The following is a 25,701-nucleotide window of genomic DNA, read 5'->3' as shown; positions in this document are numbered from 1 at the left end:
AGCCACAGGGCCCATCGTGCTAGTCTGTTAGCAGCGAGAAGTGGCGTCCCTTTCCTCGGACTGAATAGTGATGTCAGTGGCTTGTGGTCAGTCACGAGTACGAATTTACGACCGTACAAATATTGGTAAAACTTCTGCAAGCCAAATATAATAGCTAGGGCTTCCTTTTGAATTTGACTGTAGTTACGCTGTGCAGAAGTGAGAGTCTTGGACATATTGGATATTGGGCGCTCGCTTCCATCAGGATAGCGGTGAAACAGGACTGCTCCAATACCAACGTTTGATGCGTCGCAAGCCAGTCCCAAAGTTTTGTTTGGATCGAAGTGTATCCGAACTTGACTCGATGAAAGTACATTTTTCAAGTGATCAAAAACTGACTGTTCCTCATCTCCCCACTTCCAAATAGTTGACTTTTTTGCAAGGCAATAGAGTGGCTCAGCCATACTGGCTAGGTTTGGGATAAACTTTCCATAAAACTGAACTGAACCTAGGAAAGATTTCAAGCTTGATTCGTTCGTTGGAGATGGTATCTTTAAGACTGCTTCGACCTTGGATCCCTTCGTGATCCCTTCAGCCGACAAAATGTGTCCAAGATATTCTACACTGGGTAGTACAAACTGGCACTTTTCACGGCGACATCTGAGTCCATTGTCGCTTAGGCGTGTGAGCAGACACTTTAGGTTGTTTAGGTGACTGTTTGCATCTTTCCCACTGACGAGTATGTCGTCCTGGAAGACGGCCACTCCAGGTAGATCATGTGTCAGGTTTTCCATGATCTCCTGAAAGTAACTAGGTGCTGACTTGATTCCGAAAGGGAGTCGTTGTTGCAGGAGTACTCCACGGTGAGTGCTGAGTGCGAGTCTGCGTTGACTTTCTGGAGCCAGCTTGATCTGATTATAGGCATCAGCAAGGTCTATCTTTGTATATCCGAATCCACCTCCGAGTTTCTGCATCAGTTCAGCAGGGAGTGGCATTGGATGACGGTGATCAGCAAGTTGGTCATTAATTCCCACAGAGTAGTCACCACAAATCCGTAGTTTGGGCTTCAGGTTGCTTGAAGCGTGTGCTTTACGAATCGGTACCACTGGTGTTCCGTATTCGTTGAACTGAACTGGCTTCCAGATTCCCTTGGCGATGCCTTCTTCGTAACCTTTGGCTAGGTCATCACGAAGAGCAAACGGGACCGGACGTGCCTTGTGAAAGACTGGTGTTGCGTCCGATTTGAACTTCACTTCCAGTTCAAAGTTCTTGAGACATCCCAATTCTTGCTTGAAAAGATCTGGAAATTCATCACACATGTTGTGACAATCTTGCTGCAGGGAAACATAGGGCTCACTTGAGGTCTTTGGGTATATCCCTTCTGCACCTTCCCTCTTAGCTTGGCTGTCTATGCTTTTCAAACCTAGAGCAGTGTCTACGGAAATTCCCAGAGTCTGGATAGCATTTCGTCCCAGCAAATTAAGATCAGAGATCTTGGTGACTATGTAAGGTATAAGATCCTGCTTACCAGTTGTCGGATCCTTGGTTTGGCCCATGAAAGTTCCCAGAACAGGCAAGTCGTGCTTGCTGGCAGATTCATAGCGATGCTTGACATCTTGCAGCTTTGGTCTTCCAAGTTGTTTCCAGACTGACAAGGAAACAAAATTGCCTGTAGTAGCAGTGTCCAATTCCATTGTGAAGTCTGTTCAGGATTGTTACTGGCACACTTAAACTATGAGTGTCTTGGGAAACTTCGCCTAGGATGGCCTTGACCAGCTCAGCTTTTGTGATTCTTTTCACGGGAGTTTGTGAATGACCATTGCGTTGCTGATGTTGTTTTTTCCTACACACCGCTTGCAAATGTCCCTTTTTGTCACAAAAATGACATTTGGTTTCCCCGAAAGGACAGTCTGTCGCTTTGTGGGCCTTTCCACATCGGTAGCATTTCTCCTGATTTGTGGAATAAGACTGCTGATGGTTCTTTTGAGGACTCTTATTCTTGTTCTGTTGGACCTTGTACACCTGCTTGGTTTTGGGACCGTATACAGTTTCTTTTGCAACCTTTGCTGCGTCTTCAGTCTCAATGGCAACTTAGACAGCACGGGCAAAATCTAGTTCTGAGTCTTTTATCGTAAAAAGCGCCTTCAGAACCGCTTCATTATTGACTGAACATATGAACCTCTGTCTCAGAGCTTCATCCTGTGGGTTGGTGATCGCTGGAAAATCACAGGTAGCTGCATCCTGGCGTATACGTGCTGCCAGCTCCTGGAGAGTTTCGCCTGGCTTCCGCTGCATATCACTCCAAAACTTGAAACGCTCTCTCACAATGAAAAGTTTTGGGTCGAACTGTTCTTTCATGAAGTCAACGATTTCGTCCATTATCAAGTTGTTGATATCTTTAGGCAGATTTTGTTGGGTAGCCAGATTAGTAAGTTGCTTGTAAACAGTAGCAGTCTGATTGGTCAGGAACACTTGTGCCATGCGTTTTTCAGGTACAGCATTAGCAGCTACAAACGTACGGAATCTTGACCAGTAATCAGGCCATAGTTTTTCTCGTAGAATCAAATGCAGTAAATGGTGGAATCGACACCGTTGTCGAAGCAGCTGAAAAATAGCCACTAGGATCGCCTTCAACTTGTCGAGCACCAAACAGTTTTAACAGAGCGTCCATATCTCTCTGATGTTGCTTGTCCATTTGTTCCCTAAACAATTTAATAAGCTCTACTGTCTGTTTTTCAGCCATTGTTATTACGATGAATAATTTTACGGTAAAGCAAGCATGTATCCTATCAGTCCTATCGGCGACGCCAATTAACTCTGTTGTATTTCCCTCGAAAGACTCGCAGAGATAACACAACGAGTTGTACAATTTAATTATTACATTTATTATTCAATTACATACAAAGAACGCACTCACCCAATGTTCGTTATGAATAAACAAAAGTCATGTCCGCCATATATATATCAATGACATTTTACTACGACAGTCATACAAGACAACAACAATAAAACAATGAACTCAGACGAACCACAGTGACACACAGAACGTCAGACGAATTACATATCTAAAAGTCCATATAACAATATCAGTGAAGTAGAGACAAAATCAGGTCAACTTGATCGGTCGACAGCAATTTTACAATTAGAAAAATAATAATTTTAGTAGAGGAGGGAGTTTGTGTCCATCGCTTCCTTTTCGAGACAGGTGATATCGACACTGTTAACTGGACTCTTGAACATTTGCAAGTCAACAGTTGCAGAAAAAAACACAGATTTTCCGTAACCATGAACATGGAGGGAATTCCAGAAGGATCACGTTCAAGGTAAGAAAGCTTTTCCTGGAGCAGTAAACATAATATGGATAACTAGAGGAGAAGAGCAACAGTTGGCAGTTTCTGAGTGAGGTTGTACGAGACCAAGCTGGCTGCACGCGAGCAGAATCATTAGCACACCGGGATCAATACTTAGCGGCATTTCGTTCGCTTTCATGTTCTGTGTTCTGATTCCGCCGAGGTCTACTTTGCCTTTCATCCTTTCGGGGTCGATAAAATAAGAACCAGTTGAACACTAGGCGTAGATGTAACTCCACACTCGAACTTGCTGGCCTTGTGCCAAAATTTCAAACGAATATAGTAGAAGTAGAAATGAGAAAGAGAAAGAGAGGGAGGAGACTGAAGTGTATTGATGAACGGTTTCGTTTCAATCATCGACTGATTTTTCTTTGGATGCGTTCTAAGATGTCTAAGTGTCTAGCAGGAGCAAGATGAACAACATTTGTGGTTTTACCATTTGGTGTTAGCATGAAGAGATTGTTGCCATTTCCAGCTCTGGAACAACCAGCATAAGGGTTATCATGGGAAAAGCACTGCTGTATGAGGTGCAATCCAACAATTTTGAGTGATTGTCCTTGAATCTTGTTAATTGTATTATTGTAGGTAACTGTCACAAAGTTTTGGTATTATATTCAAGAAGTTTTGGTTATTTTTCTAGCACAGAATGTCGCGTTTATTATTATTATAGCTAAGGGTGGTAACTCCTGTAAACCGTTTGAAACCTCTCACGGTCGCCTCACCTGCTAGAAATAATAGCTCAAATGCTCTCACATCAGATCCCAATGCTGGATTTCAAGAACCGAATAAAAGTCAGATTTTCAATCCCGAGATCATCTTGATTCCAAAAAGGTATAATATGTCTATGTGGAGCAAATGTAGACTGAGATACAGGGGTCCCGCATAGACAGAATTTCACTTTTATTTATATAGACGTGATATACAACCATATATTTATAGCAACAACATGGCTGAGAGTAAAGTTCTTCTAAAAGTACATCGCTAGAGGGTGTTTTTTTGTATAGTAATTGCATGGATAGTTTCAGTTAATCAGAGTTTTTCAAGCTAAGATATATTACAAATGCTGTATGCTTACAATATTCATATATTTGTAGATGGATACTTACTGCTTCCACTTCATTTCTGTAGAAGATTTGGTTGATGTTTGAAATACGATTCCCTAAATTTGGATCTCTCGGTGCACCGCCACCAGGTCGGCCCCACACTCCATTAAAAGTGTCTTGGTGCTATCAGTTAATAAAAGGAAAAGTAGAATAGGAAACACAAGTAAATGATTGATTTGAATGAAAACAGATCGATACACGCACACGCACACATACACATAAAAAAATAATAAACCGTCAGCAAGTCAATGAACCAACGAAGGATTTTTAAGTGGAAACTTGACTTTAATAACCAAGTTTTCAACAAATCATACCCTATTCTCTCAAGAAAGTAAGGTACCTGTGAAATGTAATACAAAATACTATTTTTTAACCCAAATTTAGTTCTTATTGAGAAGATATCAAAGGTATTTCAGTCGCGGCCACCTTTTCTTTTTCAAGACTCCATTATGTAATATAACGGTTTAAAAAAAAAAAGAAAATGAATTTTAATTGATGTGAAATGTGATTCCTGTTTATATCAGACTCATTCATTATATCTCATGCTTATCATATCTCGTACATTATCTCGTACATTATCATATCTCGTACATCATATCTCGTACATCTATGTTCACAGAAAATACAGCCATGCAGCGATAGGTAGTATTTAATTCTATTGTTATTTTTTTTTCTTTGTTTGTTTAGAACTGGGTACATTGATGAACAATGTGAAGGGTTCCTACAAGACAAACCATAGTACGTTAATCTATTTTAAACACTAGAGCTTTTTTTTTTTTAAATAGCCAATGTGATATTTGTATTCCTTCCTATCATCTCTCAATTTCCAAATCAATTGAGAGTGCTGTGTAGAAATGATGAAATGAACTGTACATGGGACAGTTGACTTTTGACTGAAAGTTCTGTAACTCTTACCTAGTAAGTAGAAATATTTTTGTTTGCTTTATCAATGAGATATAATGCATTTATCACTGTTTTTCCCTTACAGGGGATAGAACGCTTTATTTCGGAAAATGTATGTCAGTACTTTCTGCTTTTAGTCTGTTTGCAACATTTTACACAGTGGCCTTTATAGATTTTGAATCTAAGTCTTGTGCTGCTTATTATTGAACATTCAGGAATTTCAACCATGTTTCGTGGTCTGCTACCACAACAGCTCCTTTATAGGATCCAGTTAGCTCAAGACATCATCAGGAGGAACCACGTCCGGTTTCGGCCCCTACTCCTCTACCGTTTTGACGTGTCGGGGCCACCCCCTTTCGGAGGTGTCTTCAGCTCTGGTGTTGGGTGCGTGGCTTCTTTCTTCTATTCCATGGCCTCTTCGATGCAGCATCAACGAGTGTCAGCGTCCGACTGATTGTCATGTCAAATTCCCCTTTTTATACCTGCTGCTAGGCTCCAGCAGGCTGCCCCAGCAAGTTGTCACGTGACACTGTCTAAATTTCCCGCTGCTAGGGTCCAGTAGGCAGCCCCAGCAAGTTGTCACATGACACTGTCTGAACTTTAACTGACAATGGAGGGCGCAAAGCCACTTCAGTGTCAGCCTGTCTCACCTAGGCTTGTTATGACTTTCAAGTCATATTTGGTCTTCCCGCTTCAGCCATATATAGAAGCTGGCTTTTTCGACCGCCTCTTGTATCCTCCTTATCAGTTTTCTCAGTTCCGAGCTTGAAAACATAAATCTCTTGAATAGCACCGTCATTTTCTTTTTAATGAAGCCTCTAGCCCCCACTGGCAGATGGTAGTACTCGACAGTCCATCCCTGTTCTCTGCACTCTTCGATTAGTTTCTCGTATCTCGTCTCCTTTCGTTTGGTTAATTGAAATATGATTGTTGATAAGAGAGAGGCGACTACAATAGTTTCTATATTGACGTTACATGGTGGATTGAATTATATTATTTCCTTAGAAGATAAAACTTACTCGTTATTACGTTTAATCTAATCCTAGAATTAAACAAGTGCTTAAAGAAACAAAATTACAGCTCATCACAAGTAAAATTAAGCTACTCTCATAAAAAAAGTTTTATATTATCAGGTGAAACAACTTCGTATTCTACTGGCATAAATGAATGCCATATATTCTTAGACGAAACACCTTAAACATAGTTGTGGAGTTCTACAATGTGACCCTGGCTTGCAGTTACTACAAAAAAAAAAGAACTAACTATAAGAAGATGTGTATTTTAGAATCTGAGAAGATATTTCTTGGTATGCAGTGTTGACAATATCATAAATGTGTAACACAATGCACGGAGAAGTGCAAGTCTAGCGTGCATTGTTCAGGTTGCATTGATTAATGCCTATGAGCGGAAGGTTATAAGCGGAAGGTTATAAGCGGAATAGGAATGTTATTACATGTGCAGAATTTTGTGTATGTTATTGGAAGCGATGGCGAGAGTATCGGACCTTGAAGTACACCAGAGATGATAGAATGAAATGCAGAAAGTAACGTCGACACACAATGCAAAGCTATATAGTCCGATAAGAAACTTCAAAGACCGATCAAATTAGTTAGACACTTCTCATACCAGGCATAAATGAAGCTTCTTGTTGTCAAAGGCAACAACGATTATTTTGCCAAAATTCTCTTAAGTAAGAAATAACTAGTGTGTGATATAGAAAAAAAAAGACATATTTCCAGTAGATCTGGTTGTATAGAAATAAAGACATGGAAATATATTTGGCCAGAATATAGGGACTTAAAGCCGAAACGGTTCTTATGGAATGATACACAGTAGCACGACAAGATATTACGAGTATATTACGTAGAGTACTTACAATAATAGAAAAATACAAGACATAACCAAACTTCTGTGCGCCTTTAGTAAAAAATGAGATTTCAGTAAAAATAAATAAATAATAATAATAATAATAATAATAATAATAATAATAATAATAATAATAATAATAATAATAATAATAATGATAATTGCTCAATGATGCACAGTACGGTTATAAAATGTTTGATAAAAATATAAATCATCTCATTTACATGGACGATTTAAAACTCTTTGCAAAAAATGGCCAACTCAAGGGCTTACTAGCGATTGTGAAACAATTCAGTGATGACATCAGGATGAAATTTGATCTCGATAAATGTGCAAAAGCTACCTCTATCAAAGGAAAAATGACAGAAACATCCAACGTTAACCTTGACCAGCAGAATGTCAAGAGTTAAAACCAGCAGAGAGTTACAAATACCTAGGGGTAACTGAAGGGGACGGAATCAAGCATTCAATGATGAGGGAAAGGATCAGAAGAGAATGTTATTGCAGAGTGAGAGCAATACTTAAGACAAAGTTAAATGCAGGAAACAGGATCGAAGCGAACAATGCTTTAGCCATACTAGTCGTGACTTGCATTTTCAATATCATTAACTGGTCAATTACTGAAACATGTAATCTTGATAGAAAAATACGAAAACTGTTGACAATGCATAGAATGCACCACCCTAAGGCAGATATAGAACGACTTTATCTGCCAAGAAAAGAGGGAGGCCGTGGACTTTTACAACTGGCATTAACAATGAAGATTGCCACAATTGACCTCGACACCTACCTGAAAAACTCTAAGGACTGGATGTTAAAACTTGTCTCAAAACATGAAAACAAGAAGCATCATGCTCAGTAGCAAAACAGGCAAAGAAATATCTAAGTGAATTTCAAATACAACAAATTCCGGAAATCGGTATACTAGAAACAAGCGCAGAAAAAGCTAAGCGCATGAAAACTCGTGCTAAAACTGCTGCCTTAGATATTCTGACTGATAAATGGCAGGAAAAACCTCTCAGTGACAAATACACAAAGAGAGCGAGTAATGCCGATGTTGACAAAGCCCTTACTCATCAATGGCTAATGGCTTCTGGCTTAAAATCTGAAACAGAAGGCTTTATCATAGCAGCCCAAGATCAATGCCTACCTACAACGAGCTACCAGGCCAACATATTAAAGAACGGTATCTTCCCAACATGTCGTGTATGTCAACAACAAAATGAAACCATTGGTCATGTTGTGTCCATGCGCAGTCTTCTTGCGCCTACAGAGTATCTAAACAGGCATGATAGAGCAGCACAATATATTCACCGGGTAATTTGCAAAAACCTGGACTTGCCCCATGATAAAAACTGGTGGAAACACAAACCACCGCCAGTGCTTGAAACTGATCACATCTCGCTCCTCTGGAACTTCACCATTCAAACTGACAGAAAGATAGATGCAAATAGGCCAGACATCATATTGAAAGACTTCAGACAAAAATTGATATGACTGTCCCAATCGATATAAACGTATCTGTCAAGACCTACCAAAAACTGAGCAAGTATAAAGATCTTGAAATAGAAATTAGCAAAATCTGAAACCTGAGGACTAAAACAATACCTGTTGTCATAGGACCCCTGGGAATGATAGCAAAAGGGGCTGATTGCTACCTAGCTCAGATACCAGGAAACCCCAAAATGGCAGAAATTCAAAAGATAGTGCACATGGGAACTGCCCATATCCTACGTAAAATACTGTCTATGTGATCTCAAATTTTAAAACAAACACAATTTTCTTATGGTTTCTTAAACATTCTCTAGAACAACACAATGTACAAAACTAAATATATGGTACCCTAGGCATAACACCAACATGAACTTCTAACTTCTTGTTTCTTGATGTCTCTGGATGAGACTTGGAGCCAACTTGTACAAATGCAAAGCAAAAGTCTATTATTATTATAATTATTATTATTATTATTATTATTATTATTATTATTATTATTATTATTATTATTATTATTATCATCATCATCATCATCATCATCATCATCATCATCATCAATAATAATAATAATAATAATAATAATAATAATAATAATAATAATAAGTGAGAGAGCACGCATGCCATCAAAGTGACACTGCAGTACAATATACGAAGCCCAGTATACCCAGCATGACCACCCGTCTGATAAGGGTACACCAGGCACATGCATCACAAAATCATGTGCGCGACATGGTGATCTCATATCAAGATAAATAGCGCATAACCTTTCAGGTGGGGCCCACTTAGAATTTTCTTCAGGTCGAGTAGCCCATCCTGCTCAAAAGGTCCCCCAATAAGGGTTGTTTATGGATATTGAACGAAACACCCATATTTCCAGAGGTGAATTATTGAGACCCCAAAGAATACCTCTTAACATATGGCTATGATGCTCCCCCACTACTTCTGCTCGTGATCAGAGATGCACATATCGTCAGCCACCAAGGGGCATGCTCAACTGGTTATGGTCAAACGACTGACAAGCAAACCTATGGTATCGAGCAGAATATTTACTGTAGCCCATTTTCTTAATACCAAGACAAAATATGTACATGATACACTTGTACATGATACATGATACATGATACAGTTAAGATCAGAAGCCATGAGAGCCACTGCCTGGTATTGCATCAGGGCATAAAAGTTTGATGCTCTGCCGACTGAGCTATGTGGGTAGACATCATCATTATTATTATTATTATTATTATTATTATTATTATTAGGCGCAGGAGTGGCTGTGTGGTAAGTAGCTTGCTTACCAACCACATGGTTCCGGGTTCATTCCCACTGCGTGGCACCTTGGGCAAGTGTCTTCTACTATATCCTCGGGCCGACCAAAGCCTTGTGAGTGGATTTGGTAGACGAAACTGGAAGAAGCCTGTCGTATATATGTGTGTGTGTGTGTGTGTGTGTGTGTGTGTGTTTGTGTGTGTGTGTTTGTCCCCCCCCAACATCGCTTGACAACCGATGCTGGTGTGTTTATGTCCCCGTAACTTAGCGGTTCGGCAAAAAGAGACCGATAGAATAAGTACTAGGCTTACAAAGAATAAGTTCTGGGATCGATTTGCTCGACTAAAGGCGGTGCTCCAGCATGGCCGCAGTCAAATGACTGAAACAAGTAAAAGAGTAATTGTTATTTCTAACTTTATTACTAGGATACAAAGTTTGTGACAAAGAATTTTAGATTTAACAGATACCAGTACTTGATAAAATTGACCAAGGAGATAAAATTGACCAAGGAGATAAAATTGACCAAGGAGATAAAATTGACCAAGGAGATAAATTGACCAAGGAGATAAAATTGACCAAGGAGATAAAATTGACCAAGGAGATAAAATTGACCAAGGAGATAAGTTGACCAAGGAGATAAAATTGACCAATGAGATAAAATTGACCAAGGAGATAAATTGACCAAGGAGATAAAATTGACCAAGGAGATAAAATTGACCAAGGAGATAAATTGACCAAGGAGATAAAATTGACCAAGGAGATAAATTGACCAAGGAGATAAAATTGACCAAGTAGATAAAATTGACCAAGGAGATAAATTGACCAAGGAGATAAAATTGACCAAGGAGATAAATTGACCAAGGAGATAAAATTGACCAAGGAGATAAAATTGACCAAGGAGATAAATTGACCAAGGAGATAAAATTGACCAAGGAGATAAATTGACCAAGGAGATAAATTGACCAAGGAGATAAAATTGACCAAGGAGATAAATTGACCAAGGAGATAAAATTGACCAAGGAGATAAATTGACCAAGGAGATAAAATTGACCAAGTAGATAAAATTGACCAAGGAGATAAATTGACCAAGGAGATAAAATTGACCAAGGAGATAAATTGACCAAGGAGATAAAATTGACCAAGGAGATAAAATTGACCAAGGAGATAAATTGACCAAGGAGATAAAATTGACCAAGTAGATAAAATTGACCAAGGAGATAAATTGACCAAGGAGATAAAATTGACCAAGGAGATAAATTGACCAAGGAGATAAATTGACCAAGGAGATAAAATTGACCAAGGAGATAAATTGACCAAGGAGATAAATTGACCAAGGAGATAAATTGACCAGGACAATAAAGCGTATTTGTGATAGTTGATACGAGTTTGTTTCTTGAAGGAAAGAAAGAAGTCTGATCCGTAGGCTGCCATGTTTTGATTTGGGTTCACTTACCTGTTTCTCTTGCTGCTTCAGCTTCAGTTTCTCAAGTTCTCTTAGGCGATATCTTTCCTCAGCCGCCGAGATCAAATCATTGCAGTATTTAGTTTTAAACTGAGGGTCTTCTGGGTAGTGATACCCCATTTTCTGTAGAGATCGAAAAATAATTTCATAGGTGTTACAAGATCTTACTCACACGCCTTTCTATCTCCACTGTTCTTTTTTTTTAAAGTTATTTTCTTTTAAAACAGTATACAGACGTATTTTAGAATAGCATCAAAATAATATTGCACCCTAAATAGATACAACTATTGTATGTTCACTAGGAAAGTTGATGGCACTCCGTCGCTTACGACGTCGAGGGTTCCAGTTGATCTGATCAACGGAACAGCCTGCTCGGGAAATTAACGTGCATATGGCTGAGCACTCCACAGACACGTGTACCCTTAACGTAGTTCTCGGGGATATTCAGCATGATGCAGTGTGACAGGGCTGGCCCTTTGAAATACAGGTACAACAGAAGCAGGAAAAAAGAGTGAGAGAAAGTTGTGGTGGAAGAGTACAGCAAGGTTCGCCACCATCCCCTGCCGGAACCTGGTGGAGCTTTAGGTGTTTTCGCTCAATAAACACTCACAACGCTCGGTCTGGGAATCGAAACCGCGATCCTATGACCGCGAGTCCGCTGCCCTAACCACTGGGCCATTGCGCCTCCACTCACTAGGAAAGAAAATGATATCATTGTGCATCTCACAGACTGCACGCTCTTTCTTATCCTATATTGCATTCGGGTAGCCTGATTTTTCTTTGTACAAATGGACAAACTTTCTGAATCATCATCATATACGCCACTTCTCAAAAAACTACACGCGCGTGCACATGTATTTATATAGATGTACGTATGTATATGTATATGCAGTGCGTGTACGTTTGTGTGTGTGTGTGTTTGTATGTGTGCGTGCGTGCGTGTGTGTGTGTGTGTGTGTGTGTGTGTGTGTGTGTGTGTGTGTGTGTGTTTGTGTGTATATGTGTGTGTATGAGTGTATGGGTGTGTGCGCGCGCGTGCTTCTGTGATTATAATTTCAAAGTTTAAATATTCATAAACGGGATTTCGAAAATGTTAAAAAGATATTTTATCACTATTTGTGATTTTTGATATACAGGAAACAACTGATACAATATGATATATTGATATTTACAATTTTTGATATATCCGAAGTTCGAAGATGGTTATCAAGAAGTATTCCAGTGTAGGGATCACGACGTGGTTTTCCAACTTTACCCATTCCAATAACGGCAGCTAGCTCCCCAACCTGAAAGGATAAAATTGGATGTTATTGTTGAGTTAAAGATAAATATATTTATATTTTCTACGGACTAAATACGATTCAAATTATAAAGTAAACATAATTCACATCACTTTATAAAGAATGTAACATAAAATCGCGGATCAACTTCAAAAACGTTTGACTAGGGTAGCGAGCTGGTAAAATCATCAGAACGTCGGGGAAAATGCTGCACTTTTTTCGTTCCGACTCTTTATGTTCAAAGTTCAAATCTTGCTAAGGTCAGCTTTGCCTTTTATTCCCGCAAAGTCGATTTAAAAAGTACCAATTTAGTTCTGGGGTCGATATCGATTAATCCCTTCTGAAAATTGCTAGGCTTTGTATCTAAATTAGAAGCAATTATTACATGGTGTATCACAGAGAAACTGGATGCTATCCAACCCTCCACAGGGTAACATTAGCGAGAGAGTATTAGCGAGAGAGTCGCAAGACCAGCAAGAAATAACAACAAATCTCCCACAAATAACGTCATACCATCCTTCAAAAAGAAAGAACACGTTGAATAATGTAGTTTACAATACTCTAAACAGACGAAATGGGCAAGGCTGGAATGTCTTCCAGCCTAGGCCTTCTTGATGAGAACCCACCGAGCGTTAGACAATAAGAACTGAGAGTAGAGAAAATTACTTGCATTCAGGTTTATTTTAACTTCATTTTTTTTTTTTTCAGATATTATAGACTTATGTACCAATACTTTGGTCACTAGGTTTTTTTCATTTCTTAGAAAAATTTCGCATGATACAATTCGGATTAATGGTTATTTCTTCCACAAGCTGCCTGCAAGATCGATCTTTTTTAAGGGAATTTCGCTAGTTTTTTTGCCATTCAAAATTCCTCTGTGTAAAGATATCTTCACGAAATGAAACTCTGATAGCTGTTTTGACTTTGACCAGGCTTGCTCTTCCTGCTATTTCCCGCACATAAGTGAGATGTTCATAATCTTCTTGATACGTAAATTCTTGTTGGTTTTCAAATATGGCATATATTATTTTTTACTAATTTTACAGAGCCTGCACAGTTCAAAATGTTAAGCAGTTAAGAGGCGTAATAAACTACTTCCTTATAATCTAGCTGGAGCTACTAGGATCTAGTGAACGCACCAATTTCTATGCATAAAACTGTGTTCTTTTTGCGGTATTTATTCAGAGTTTTTGGATAGAAGCATATTCGAAGATTGCATTTTTATTTTTATTTTTTCGCAATAAGTTGGCATCTCACTCATTCAATTTCTGTGCTTTCACTATAACCGTTATATCGTCCATTATCTTTTCTTTCTCAGCGGAGTTCACAGGATTGCATACATTCAGGACCTTCAATTCCGTACATGCTCACCTTGCTCTATAGAATCTGGCTCGGCATCTGCTGAACTTGTGCATCACTTCTACCACTATGGAAGGGTCTAAAATAGCCGTGTGTTCTATTAAGGATAAAATCTTTTTGCAGTTTATTAGCAGTTTCAATACAAACTTTCAACTCTATTGACAATCAAGATTAACGTTCAAGATCTGTAAACATATCTTTAAATTCTTTTTAAGTTTCCTCTTTATCCTGGTAATGTCTATCTATCTATCTATCTATCTATCTATCTATCTATCTATCACATATATACATACATATATATTCATACATATACATACATACATACATACATACATACATACATACATACATACATACATACATACATAGTTATAGGCATGGCGGTAAGAATAGCCATGTTAAAATCTGTGTAATGTAGAGCCAGTTATATACCTTGTATCATTCGAAGACTTAGTGAGGCTTGCGATACAAAGGTTAATTGTAATTATATTGCTGCGAACGGTGTAATTAACTAAGTGAGGTAGAAAAATGTGAGAGAACAGTGTTCCTATATTTCTGCAGTAAATCAGATGTTTGCCAAGCATATCGTCTCTCAGCAACTACACAGTCACTGGACGGAAACTACGTGCAGAAATCCAACAGCCAAAGATCTTGTACGAATATGCAACATACATTCATGGCCACAGCTCTTTCTCTCAACAATTGCTGTAACTCTGTTAGGAAAGAAAACATTCAGTTTCTAGATTGTGACAAACTAAGAATGATCCTGTTGAGAAACATAACCGCTTTACTACCTATTAAAATAATTCACAACAAAGCTGCACATGACAGTTTCAAGCGCATGACGTCGCTATTCACGGTGTTGACTTTCAAGATTTTTAACGTGGGAGCATTTATATATATATATATATATATATATATATATATATATATATATATATATATATATATAATCATAAATATACAGGGATTAGCATGAGTTGCTTCTCCAACATACTGAAAATTTAGAAATAGCAGTCAAAGAACTACTGATTCCAAACTATAAATTTTTCTCTAAAGGATGGCGATATTTATGGCACACACAGAACAAAAACAGAAGAGAAAAGCAAAAACAAACCTGCCTTTAGTTAATTGTGAACGAACGTTTCACGGTTAAGAGTATGAAGTTACTCTATTCCGATCATCGGCACAATATTCGAATAAATCTGAAAGTGTCTATATAACTCATGGGAATTTTGACCATGCGACATCAAAAACACATGAGGAAGGCACTTACAAAATTTATCGGCTAGTAAGTTTAAACACTTCACCCCAAAGAATCTATTCCATGTGCGCCACAAATAGTCCCGCATAAAAAAGTCCCGTATAAAAGGGTTACAGTTTAACCATCCAATAAGAGGCATCAATATAAATATACAGATATAGGGCAGGGAATCGTCAATTAGTAATAAAATTAATAATTAACAATTTTGCCAAGTAGTTCAGTATGAAAAAAACCTTTAACGGTAAAACCATTTATAATCATAAATATACAGGGATTAGCATGAGTTGCTTCTCCAACATACTGAAAATTTAGAAATAGCAGTCAAAGAACTACTGATTTCAAACTACAAATTTTTCTCTAAAGGATGGCGATATTTATGGCACACACAGAGAAAAATTTGTAGTTTGGAATCAGTAGTTCTTTGACTGCTATTTCTAAATTTTCAGTATGTTGGAGAAGCAACTGATGCTAATCCCTGTATATTTATGATTATAAATGGTTTTACCGATAAAGGTTTTTTTCATACTGAACTACTTGGCAAAATTGTTAATTATTAATTTTATTACTAATTGACGATTCCCTCCCCTATATCTGTATATATATATATATGTGTGTGTGTGTGTGTGTGTGTGTGTGTGTGTGTGTGTGTGTGTGTGTGTGCTGAGCTGAGACCCCCTTGGGTCATGACTGACCATGGGATTGCACCTAGAAAGTTACCCTCCCAGGCACAAGACTGGGCAAGGTTGTTTATGGAAGGCCAGCAGTCGCCCATGCATGCCGGCCTCCCCTCTCCATGCCACCAGTGTTATCCATGCTGATTCATTCAATTCATAACTGACATTTTATAATTCTTTTTATTTATGTCAATCACTGAACTGCCACCATAAGACAAGACGCCATTAAAAATAAAAATTCTGATATTAAAACACTAACTTCACAATGTTGACCATATTATCCCCACGAATACTCCTTTTCAATATCTACTTTCACCTTTCCACATGTCACTTTTCTTTTCGACTCCATAACGTCTTTAATTTTTTTTTTAACATGCAGTACAATTTTTAATCTTTATTATGTATCTTTCTTTTCTCGTGAATGTTTCCATTCTTTTAACTTTATACTGACGAACCACCTAATGCAATATCAAATGAATATCCATTAAAAGACAAGCGCTCATACACGCAATCACGCGCGCGTAATGGATCCTGGTGCGTCATGTTCAACTTGACAACATAGATATATTAATCACAAAGCAAAATATGAAAACAGAAAAGAGATACTCATATGAAACTTTAATCAGTATAGATATACAGAGAAGATGTAACATTAAGCAAGATAAATATTATTGATGAATTTTAGTGTTATTAATTACAAAGCTCCTTAACCGAAAATAAATGATTGTACGATTATATGGTCAATGTTTACATCAAACTCGCATAAATGTAATAAGGCGTGATGTAAAATCTATTTTATAACCCTGTTTGTTGTGTTCGTTCAGGCGTGAGCTTTAGTTTGTTATAAAAAGGGAGGCGGAGAGAGAGGAAGAGAGGGAGAGAGAGAGAGAGAGAGAGAGAGAGAGACAGATAGACAGACAAACAGACAGACAGGGAAGGAGAGTGAAAGAGAGCGGGGAAGAGAGAGTGAGTGAGTGAGGGAGAGAGGGAGGGAGGAGGGAGGGAGTATGATGGCAGATAGCCACTTCCACTAACCACACTGTCACGTGGTTAGTGGAAGTGAGAGGCAAAGAGAAAAAGAAAGAGAGAAATATTAATGACGTGAAGAGGGGAAGAGGTAGAGAGAGAGAGAGAGAGAGTGTGTGTGTGTGTGTGTGTGTGTGTGTGTGTGTATGTGTGTGTGTGTGTGTGTGTGTGTATGTGTGTGTGTGTGTGTGTGTGTGTGTTTAGCAGAGGGAAATTTTAAAATCATGTATTATTGTAACTGGAAATGTAATATGATGCTATTGTTTTTCTTTTAGTTTGCAATGGAAGCGAAACTAATCATGTAAATAAAAACATTGTGTATAGTCTCATATTTTGTATACATTAATTCTATAGAATGTAAAGTAATTATCATAAAATATTGCATAATAAGGAATATGCTATTACATATTGATCTTGCAGTTTTAATAGAAGGAAATACTAACGAATGATATATGCATTAGGTATTGTATAGATTGTTATTGTATACTTTTCTATCATTTATTACTCAAGCAACAATATGATTTATCTTAATATATAAATCTGAAATTGTGTTTGTGTGAAGCCTTTTTGAATGCTTATAGAAATCCACATTTTCCACTTTTTCGTAAAAATTTTTACATCAATGGAATTTTCTCGATGTGAACTTTCCAGTGCAGTAATTAGATTTTTAAAATTCCGTTTACTTTGTGTGATTTAAGGGAGATTTGGCTGTTGTTTCTAGCAACTTTTATATTTCATCCCTGCTACCTGGAACGCCATTCTTACACACGCGCTCAACATAAAAATATAGAGAGTAAGAGTAAAAGAGGGAGAGGGAGAGAGAGAGAAAGTGATACATACAACGTCATAGATTAAACTTTCATCTCAGTATTCTTTACCTATTTTTCATAACATAGATACGTAAAAACACACACAACCACACATACTTGACCTGTGACAACAACATGCATATTGCTCTCAATCTCTATTCATTTCTCCCCCTCTTCCTCTCTCGCTCTCTCAAACGTATACACGTGCAAGTAAACAATCATTCACATCGTGGTATATTTACAAAACATTGATGGCATAACTACAGAGTTGTATCCCCCAACTTTGGAAGGTCATAACTTTCATAAAAATGAATATTTTTTATGAAATTTTCTATGCATATATTATTTATTATGTAGATTCCAAATATACAAAAAATTTCTGTGAAAGTGTTTTGTTAGGGGGTGGGGTACAATATTCGAAATTCCACTTAAATTCCTCTTAACTTCCAGGAAAATGAATATTTTTTCATGAAATTTTGTACAAATGTACCTTGATGTATGTACATTTCAAGCATGTAGGAATTTTGAAGGAAACAACTGCAGGTTATTTTTGAGAAGTGTTCCCCACTCGGTGGTGTTTCGGAGCAAGTCGTCCATATTTGTTTCATTTTTCTCTATTATGTGCTTATGTGCATCCTTAGATTTCTAATGAAGTAATAGGCAGTGAAGAGAAGCAGTCATAAGAAAACTTTTAACTACCCCTATTCCTTTCTCTCCCCCTCTCTACCTCTTCCTCTCTCGCTCTCTCAGAAGCATACACGTGCAAGTACACAATCATTCAGTAAAATATAACTCATGTTCGTCAATGTTTTGTAAATTTACCAAGATTTTCACTAGGGTGTTAAGGTTAGGGTTTTAGGGTCAAGGTTAGGGTTTAGGATTAATGTTACGGCTACGGTTTTTAGGGTCAGGGTTAGGGTCAGGGTTAGGGTTTAGGGTTAGTGTTAGGGTTAGTGTTAGGATTAGGGTTGGGTAATCGTGCGGGTGTTAATCTGAAAAATTACAGATATGTGAAAAGTACCGACACTGCCATCTATTATAACTTTTGTTGTTCTGTTTAATATATACATAGATTATGCCTCCAAAGAAGAGAGTTTGCTGGGGAAAGACAGCAAGCGGTTAAAATGACAGCAACAGACTGCAGTAATGCACCACATTCCAGAAGCTATTTTGAACATAATGCAAAATGGTGCATCAACATCTTCTGCCCAATCTGATAGAATTCTGGTAAAACTGTGTAGCAACAGATCGCCAGCAATTGCTTCATCAGAAATTGCCGTCCTAGCTCCTGCTAAAAGGGATTACCCTGCTATGTATAATCAGGGCAGCGCAAAAAGTTGTTTTGCACAAGCATTTCTATAGCCAATTACACGGATGAAATTTACGTATGCTTAATAATTTTACACAAAACAGCCTTCAGACTTTCCCTATTAATTTCATCGTCGTTTGAATTATGAACATATTTACATCATAAGGGTTTTTTCGTTGTAAGGCTTTCTTTTTTAGTTGATTTTCAGCTAGCAAGACTTATCGTAGATGGCATAATAAGTCACACCCGGACAAGGTCGGGTTATACTGCTAGTATGCTATAAAAATACAAATCATCCTTTCTTTCTCAAATAGCTCCTCTTAATTGTTTTCGTTTCGTGGAATTTCCACGGGTCCCGCCACAACTCCTTTGTATGCCCTTGTTTATCCCCTCTATGTTTATCCCCCTGTGGGCAATAAGGAAATAAAATATATATATCACTAAGGTAATACATGGATCGTGGTAGTCGTCGCAATAAGTTATTAATATCATACGTTCAAGTGCAACAGGAAAAAAAATAAAGCTACTTCTTTTTAGACTCAGCATGTATCTTTGGCTGAAGTAAAACTAACCGAATAGAATATATATCAAAAACCTCCTCTATGTAATTTCTACTCTATAGTCACAAACCTCTTTCATTCGCTACTTGTATTTCTTAGCCTTTTGAACCAAGCATTTTTTAAACGAGTTGGTGCTGCAGAAGATGTTCGTTCGACAGACTGAAAGAATGGGTGATTGACAGTTTAAAGATTAGTTAAAATAGCAGCAATGCAATTGGCACCCGAATAACAAACAAACGAGACCAAAAACGAAAGACAATTCTTTTATCCTTTTATTTTTGTGCTTCTTTTAATCATTGAACAGCGCCCATGCTGCCCAAGTACCTTAAAGGATCTAGTCGATCAAATTGACCCCAGTACAAATTTGTCTTAAGACTGGAATTACTCTATTGGTATCTTCCGGTGAACTGACAAAAGCAAACCAACACTTGTTATTAAGGGGTAGAAAACAAACGTGCGCGCTCGCACACACAAACACACACATGGATAAATAGGCTTCAAATTTTGCCACAAGGTCAGCTATTTTGGGGGAGGTATTAAGTCGATGACATCGATCCCATTACTTGACTGGTATTTATTTTATCAATCCCGAAAGAATCAAAAGTAAAGTCAACCTCGGCGGAATTTGAACCCAAAACTTAAAGACGGAAGGAACGCTGCTAAGCATTTTATCTGGTTTGCAAACGATTCTGCCAGTTCAGCCTTACACACACACACACACACACACACACACACACACACACACACACACATATATATATATATATGTATATACAGGGCCGGCCTTAGGAGGTGCGGGGCCCAATTGGGAACAATTTTGGTGGGCCCCAGGTTCCCAGTCAATTTGCACCAAGGGCTATAGAATCATAAAAATATAAAATGTTTATTATGCCGAACCATACCAAAGCATGCCAAACCAGACGGAAGCCCGACGTAGCCCCTGGCTTGTTGGCCCCTGTCCAACCTATCCCAGCATGTAAAATGTACGTTAAATGATGATGATGATGATATGCATTTATATATATAGACATATTATATATATATATATATATATATATACTCAAGTACCCAAAATATCAACGAGTTTCTACCTCATAAACAGGAGTTACACCACAGTTATTTTGTGATCTTTGCTACCCTGGTATCTATTAACCAATTTATTTTGTCCGAGTTATTTATTAATTAGGAGAAAATAAATACATATAATAATAATAATAATAATAATAATAATAATAATAATAATAATAATTATATATATATATATATATATATATATATATATATATATATATATATATATATATATATATATATATATACCTGTGTGTGTGTGTATAGTAACTTTCTGAAAAATTGGATAATTGGTTAATAAAATGTTCTACATATACGTCTCACATGGTGATTATATCGGAATTTGTTATGTAAAACATTTTTCTCCCTCTTTTAAATAAACTCAAAGGTAGCCGGTCCTCACCGTGGTTGTTTAGTTTGCCAGAAATATGAGTTATTAGGTATAAAAAAACAGCCACTATTCTGATCTCCTAATACGCCGCAAAGGGGAAAAAGCCCTTTGCAGTATACTAGGAGCGGAGATTAGTTGATAACTTTGTGGTGAGTCGGGTTTTCGAGGCTCCCCTCCTTCCGATTTCGGTCGAAATAAGTCATTTGCGGTATATTAGATGCGATGAGGTTAGTTGATACCACAAGAAAAGAGAAAAACGAGTAAAAAACATTATTTCTCACGGAAATCGAGTTGGGAGTTATAAATTTAAACAACATCTAAACTACACCTTTTTAAAATATTCTGAAAAAATCGGAAAGAAATTTAACATGATCCCAGAGAAACTTTTATTTGTTGCATGTTGTTACGCTAAAAGAGATACATACATAAAATGTAAATTAATAATAATTATTAATTAGAATTTTTCGTAAGCTGGATACGTATTGTATATATACAATCATACACATAACTACAAAACCTCAACCAAACCAGTGTAGCGAAAATACTGAGTACTGAATTCTTTTATACATACACATCCATTTAGCCTTTAGCTTATATTTTTTTTTATTTTTGCTTTCTTTAATACATACATGCATATATATTATTTTTGAAATAATAAAGTTTCCCCAAAATTAATACGTAAATCCATACAAACATGTATACATATATATATATATATATATATATATATATATATATATATATATATATATATATATATATATATATATATATATATATATGTTTTTGTTTTTTTTTTAAGTTTCAGCTTAGAGCTGCGGCCATGCTGATGCACCACCGTGTTGCTACACTGTTATTACAGGGAGCCTCTTACAATATGTGGCACTTGGTGAAGAATGGAGTTTGATTTAGCAACCCTCATTTGCACCTCCTGCCGCGAGGTAGGTTCATCTGGGACTTTCGATAGGAAGAGGTCCAACTTTGATTTAAAAACTCCTACATCTACTTTGTGCAGATTCCTCAGGCTCTTTGGGAGGATATTAAAAAGCTGTGGGCCCCTGAATCCCAAGCTATTGCAGTAACTGGTCCTGAAGCGCGATGGCATTGCTGGGATCTTTGGCACTATGCAGTGTCATCCCGTTCTGGCATTGGTGTAGCTTTCAATGCCAAAATTTGGCACAATTCCTTCCAGGATCTTCCAGATGTATATTACTGCATACCTCTCCCGCCTTCTCTCCAGGGAGTAGAGTCTTAGCTGTTTCAGCCTTTCCCAGTAGCTGAGCAGTTGCAAAGAGACAATCTTCTTTGTGAATCTCCTCTGGATTGCTTCAAGGTCTGCTGTTAATTTCAGACTGGTGGGTGACCACAGCTGTGAGCAGTAATCCAGACGGCTGAGGACGAATGTCCTCCAGAGTATCATCATGGTTTCCTTATCTCTGGTTCTGAATGTTCTCAGGATCCATCCAGCCAATCGTCTGCACTTTGTTGCCATTCTGGTAATGTGCACTTGGAAAGAGGTATCATCACTCATGTCGATACCCAGGTCTTTCACTGATTTAGGCTCTGGGATTGAAATTCCATGTTTGTATATGTTTAAGTCTGGGAAAACTTTATATATATATTATATATATATAAAATACACTTTATTGAAATATAAAGTTTCCCCAAAATTAAACATATACAAACATATATATATTATGTATATATATAAATATATGAAAAATACACTTCGTTGAAATAAAAAAGTTTCCCTAAAATTAAACATATTTATAGAAACTAATTTGGGAAATGAAGTGAGAGAACCGTTGGTCTAGTTGTATTTCATCTGCCTCTTTACTTTCTGAGTTCAAATCCTGCCGAGGTCAACTTTGCCTTTCATCCCTACAGATTCGATAAAATAAATTACTATGAAATACCCTCCTTTCAAAATTGTTGATTTTGTGCTTTATTTAGAAATAATTCTCTCCTCTAATTTTCGTGTGGGGAACTGGAAAAGTAGCCGTCAAAATGTTTTGCAGCTTTTTGTTTTGCGACGGCCTTCTGAATGTTTCCACTCACAAATTCCGCTCACAAGGTGCTGGTCAACACATGCAGAAAACACTTTTCTTAGGTGTTGCACAGTAGGGTCGAACCTGAAACTAAACGCTCGCTTAGCAAAAACGTCTTAGCCACACAGTCATACTATGTTCGTATCTACAAAATATAAAAGGATTTAATGGAAGAATGCATGGAATAAGTAGATCTCAATGATATTAGTCATTGAACCATTCAGAATGACTTACCGGAGCATTATATTCTCTTTTCATTTCTTCTTTCTTTTTTCGCTGTTCTTCCATACCCTTTTCTGAGAAAATAACACAAAATGAGCTTAGTATTGAATAATGAGAAGATAGGTGTAGAATTATTATAAGTTTGGTATAGTATTGCACAGATAGAGTAGTTGTTACTGAGCGTTGCGCATAACATTGGAGTCTTCAGTTTAGTTTATTGTTCTATAAAGAAACAAAGAAAGAAATAATAGTTTCTGCTTTAGGCACAAGGTCAACAATTTTGAGAAAAGGCATTAGTCGATACTATCAATCCTATTACGTCGCTGGTGCTTTATTTTATCGACCTCGGGCAATGAAAGATAAAATTGACCCCCCTCAAGATTTGAACTCAAAACAATGAATGAAATTTGGGGGTAGGGAGTTAATCAATTACATCGAGTCTAATGTTCAACTTGTATGACTTCGAAAAGACGAAAGGCAAAGTCGACTTCGGCGGCATTTGAATTCAGAACAGAAAGGCCGGGAAAATGTCGCTAAGCAGTTTGTCCTGACATGCTATGTCAGCTTCCTGCCTAAAAAAGAATGAAAGTATAACGTTGCAAAGCTAAACTTTAGAAACAGTAATGGCAAGATGTGATATCATTCATAGAAAAATTTAACTGAGATTATTCATAGAGTCAGTTGAAAAACAAAGACTCTCCCGAGAGTTGTGCCAAATCTGAAAACAAGTAACAAGGGATATAACTCCAAGAAATTCAACTAAGTGAATTTTTCGGAAAATGAAAACCCACTTCTTTCTGCAACCTTTTTCTTATTTTCCAAAAATATTAATTTAACTGATTATATTGGAATTATTTTCTTTGGTTTAGATTCTGAAACAACCTTGAGAGGGATTTTGACAACTGACTGCATGAATAATCTCAGTTAATCAAAGCTTTCTACTCGCTACATTTTAAAAACCAATTTCAACTAGGGTCACATTTGTGCCCCTACTGTATGTCTGTTTAGCTATATAGATAATATTTTAGAAAAAGGGCTTACATTTATAAAGCTTAAAGGATGGAACACTGATAAAGCAAATACCATCACATAGAAAGATACCTAGGGACACGCACTGCATGAATACCAAATGATAAAGTCATTGATAATATACTCAACACAGTTAACGAAGCAATTTTAATTCATTAAAATTATTTGGAAAGAAAACGTGAGCAATGCAGTTGATATTGTGTCTGAGTTTGTCGGAAATGTTTAAGCTTTATTAAACCATTATAGTCTTTATCAATACTGCTAGCTGAGGATATTAACAGCTTCAATGTAATTAGTTTTAAAAAATCTTAATTAAAGTTACATCAAGGAGGAAAGATTCATTTGCCAAAAGATTAACTTTGCTAAAACAGAATATCAAAAGAAGACAATATCGAAACTTTTTATGGATTATGATTATAGCACCAGCATTATAGTATCTAATTTCAGATCTCGTTGAAGTCGATTTTGTCTTGCACCAATTCAGGGTCCATGAAACTATTACCACTCGTGTAACGTGATCGATTCTTCTATAAATTTGCATTTTTAGGCACATGGAGACAATCTTTGTTTCTAATGCTTTATCATGTTGTTCCTTAAATATTCTAAGAGAATATTACGAAACCGAATTATTCAATAGAAAAAAGAAAACGAATATTCATTAAGTTCAGTGGTTGATGGCATTGAATCATGAAATAGAGGAATCGTAAAACTGGTTACAATCTAGTGAACCCAGTAAAAGAATACAAGAATATATATATATATATATATATATATATATATATATATATATATATATATATATATATATATATATATATATATATATATATGTAAGGAGGGAGAGCTGTGTAGTGTGTAGTTATGAAGTTCACTTCGCAAGTACATAACTTCGGTTTAGTCTCACTGCGCAGCTTCTTGAGCGAGTGCCTTCTACACTAGCCCTGGCTCAACCAATGCCTTGTGAGTGACATTGGCAGACGGAAACCCGTCGTGTATACACACACACACACACACACACACACACATACACACACACACACGTTATTTGCTTTATATAAATACGCACGTTAAATGTATTATATGTATGCCAGTGCGCTATTCTTTCAATACTGGTTGTAAATTCTTGGCACAAGGCCAACAATATCAATCCTGAATGGAAGAAAGGCAAAGTCGAGTCTGGCGGCTTTTGAACTCAGAACATTTGTTCTTCTTAATATCTTTTCTATTATAGGCACA

General features: G+C 37.1%; 1 protein-coding gene across 5 annotated transcripts in view; it reads right to left on the bottom strand.

Annotated features, from left to right (window-relative positions):
- The window catches only part of LOC106872544 (uncharacterized), a 103,191-nt gene that overhangs the window by 7,993 nt on the left and 69,497 nt on the right, over nucleotides 1-25,701 (bottom strand). For all 5 annotated transcript variants that reach the window (XM_089348524.1, XM_052966655.2, XM_014919570.3 and 2 more), the window contains 4 exons: nucleotides 23,449-23,510; nucleotides 12,596-12,709; nucleotides 11,415-11,546; nucleotides 4,436-4,555 (listed from right to left, as the gene is read on the bottom strand). In XM_089348524.1, the coding sequence (XP_089204650.1) occupies nucleotides 4,436-4,555; nucleotides 11,415-11,546; nucleotides 12,596-12,709; nucleotides 23,449-23,510 (428 nt within the window). The remainder of the gene's footprint in view (nucleotides 1-4,435; nucleotides 4,556-11,414; nucleotides 11,547-12,595; nucleotides 12,710-23,448; nucleotides 23,511-25,701) is intronic.

This window comes from Octopus bimaculoides, chromosome 3 (assembly GCF_046866305.1).
Source record: "Octopus bimaculoides isolate indiv1 chromosome 3, ASM4686630v1, whole genome shotgun sequence".
NCBI classification, from domain to species: Eukaryota; Metazoa; Mollusca; class Cephalopoda; order Octopoda; family Octopodidae; genus Octopus; species Octopus bimaculoides.
The sequence above is the reverse complement of the archived record's forward strand: the minus strand, read 5'-3'. Positions and strand labels throughout refer to the sequence as shown.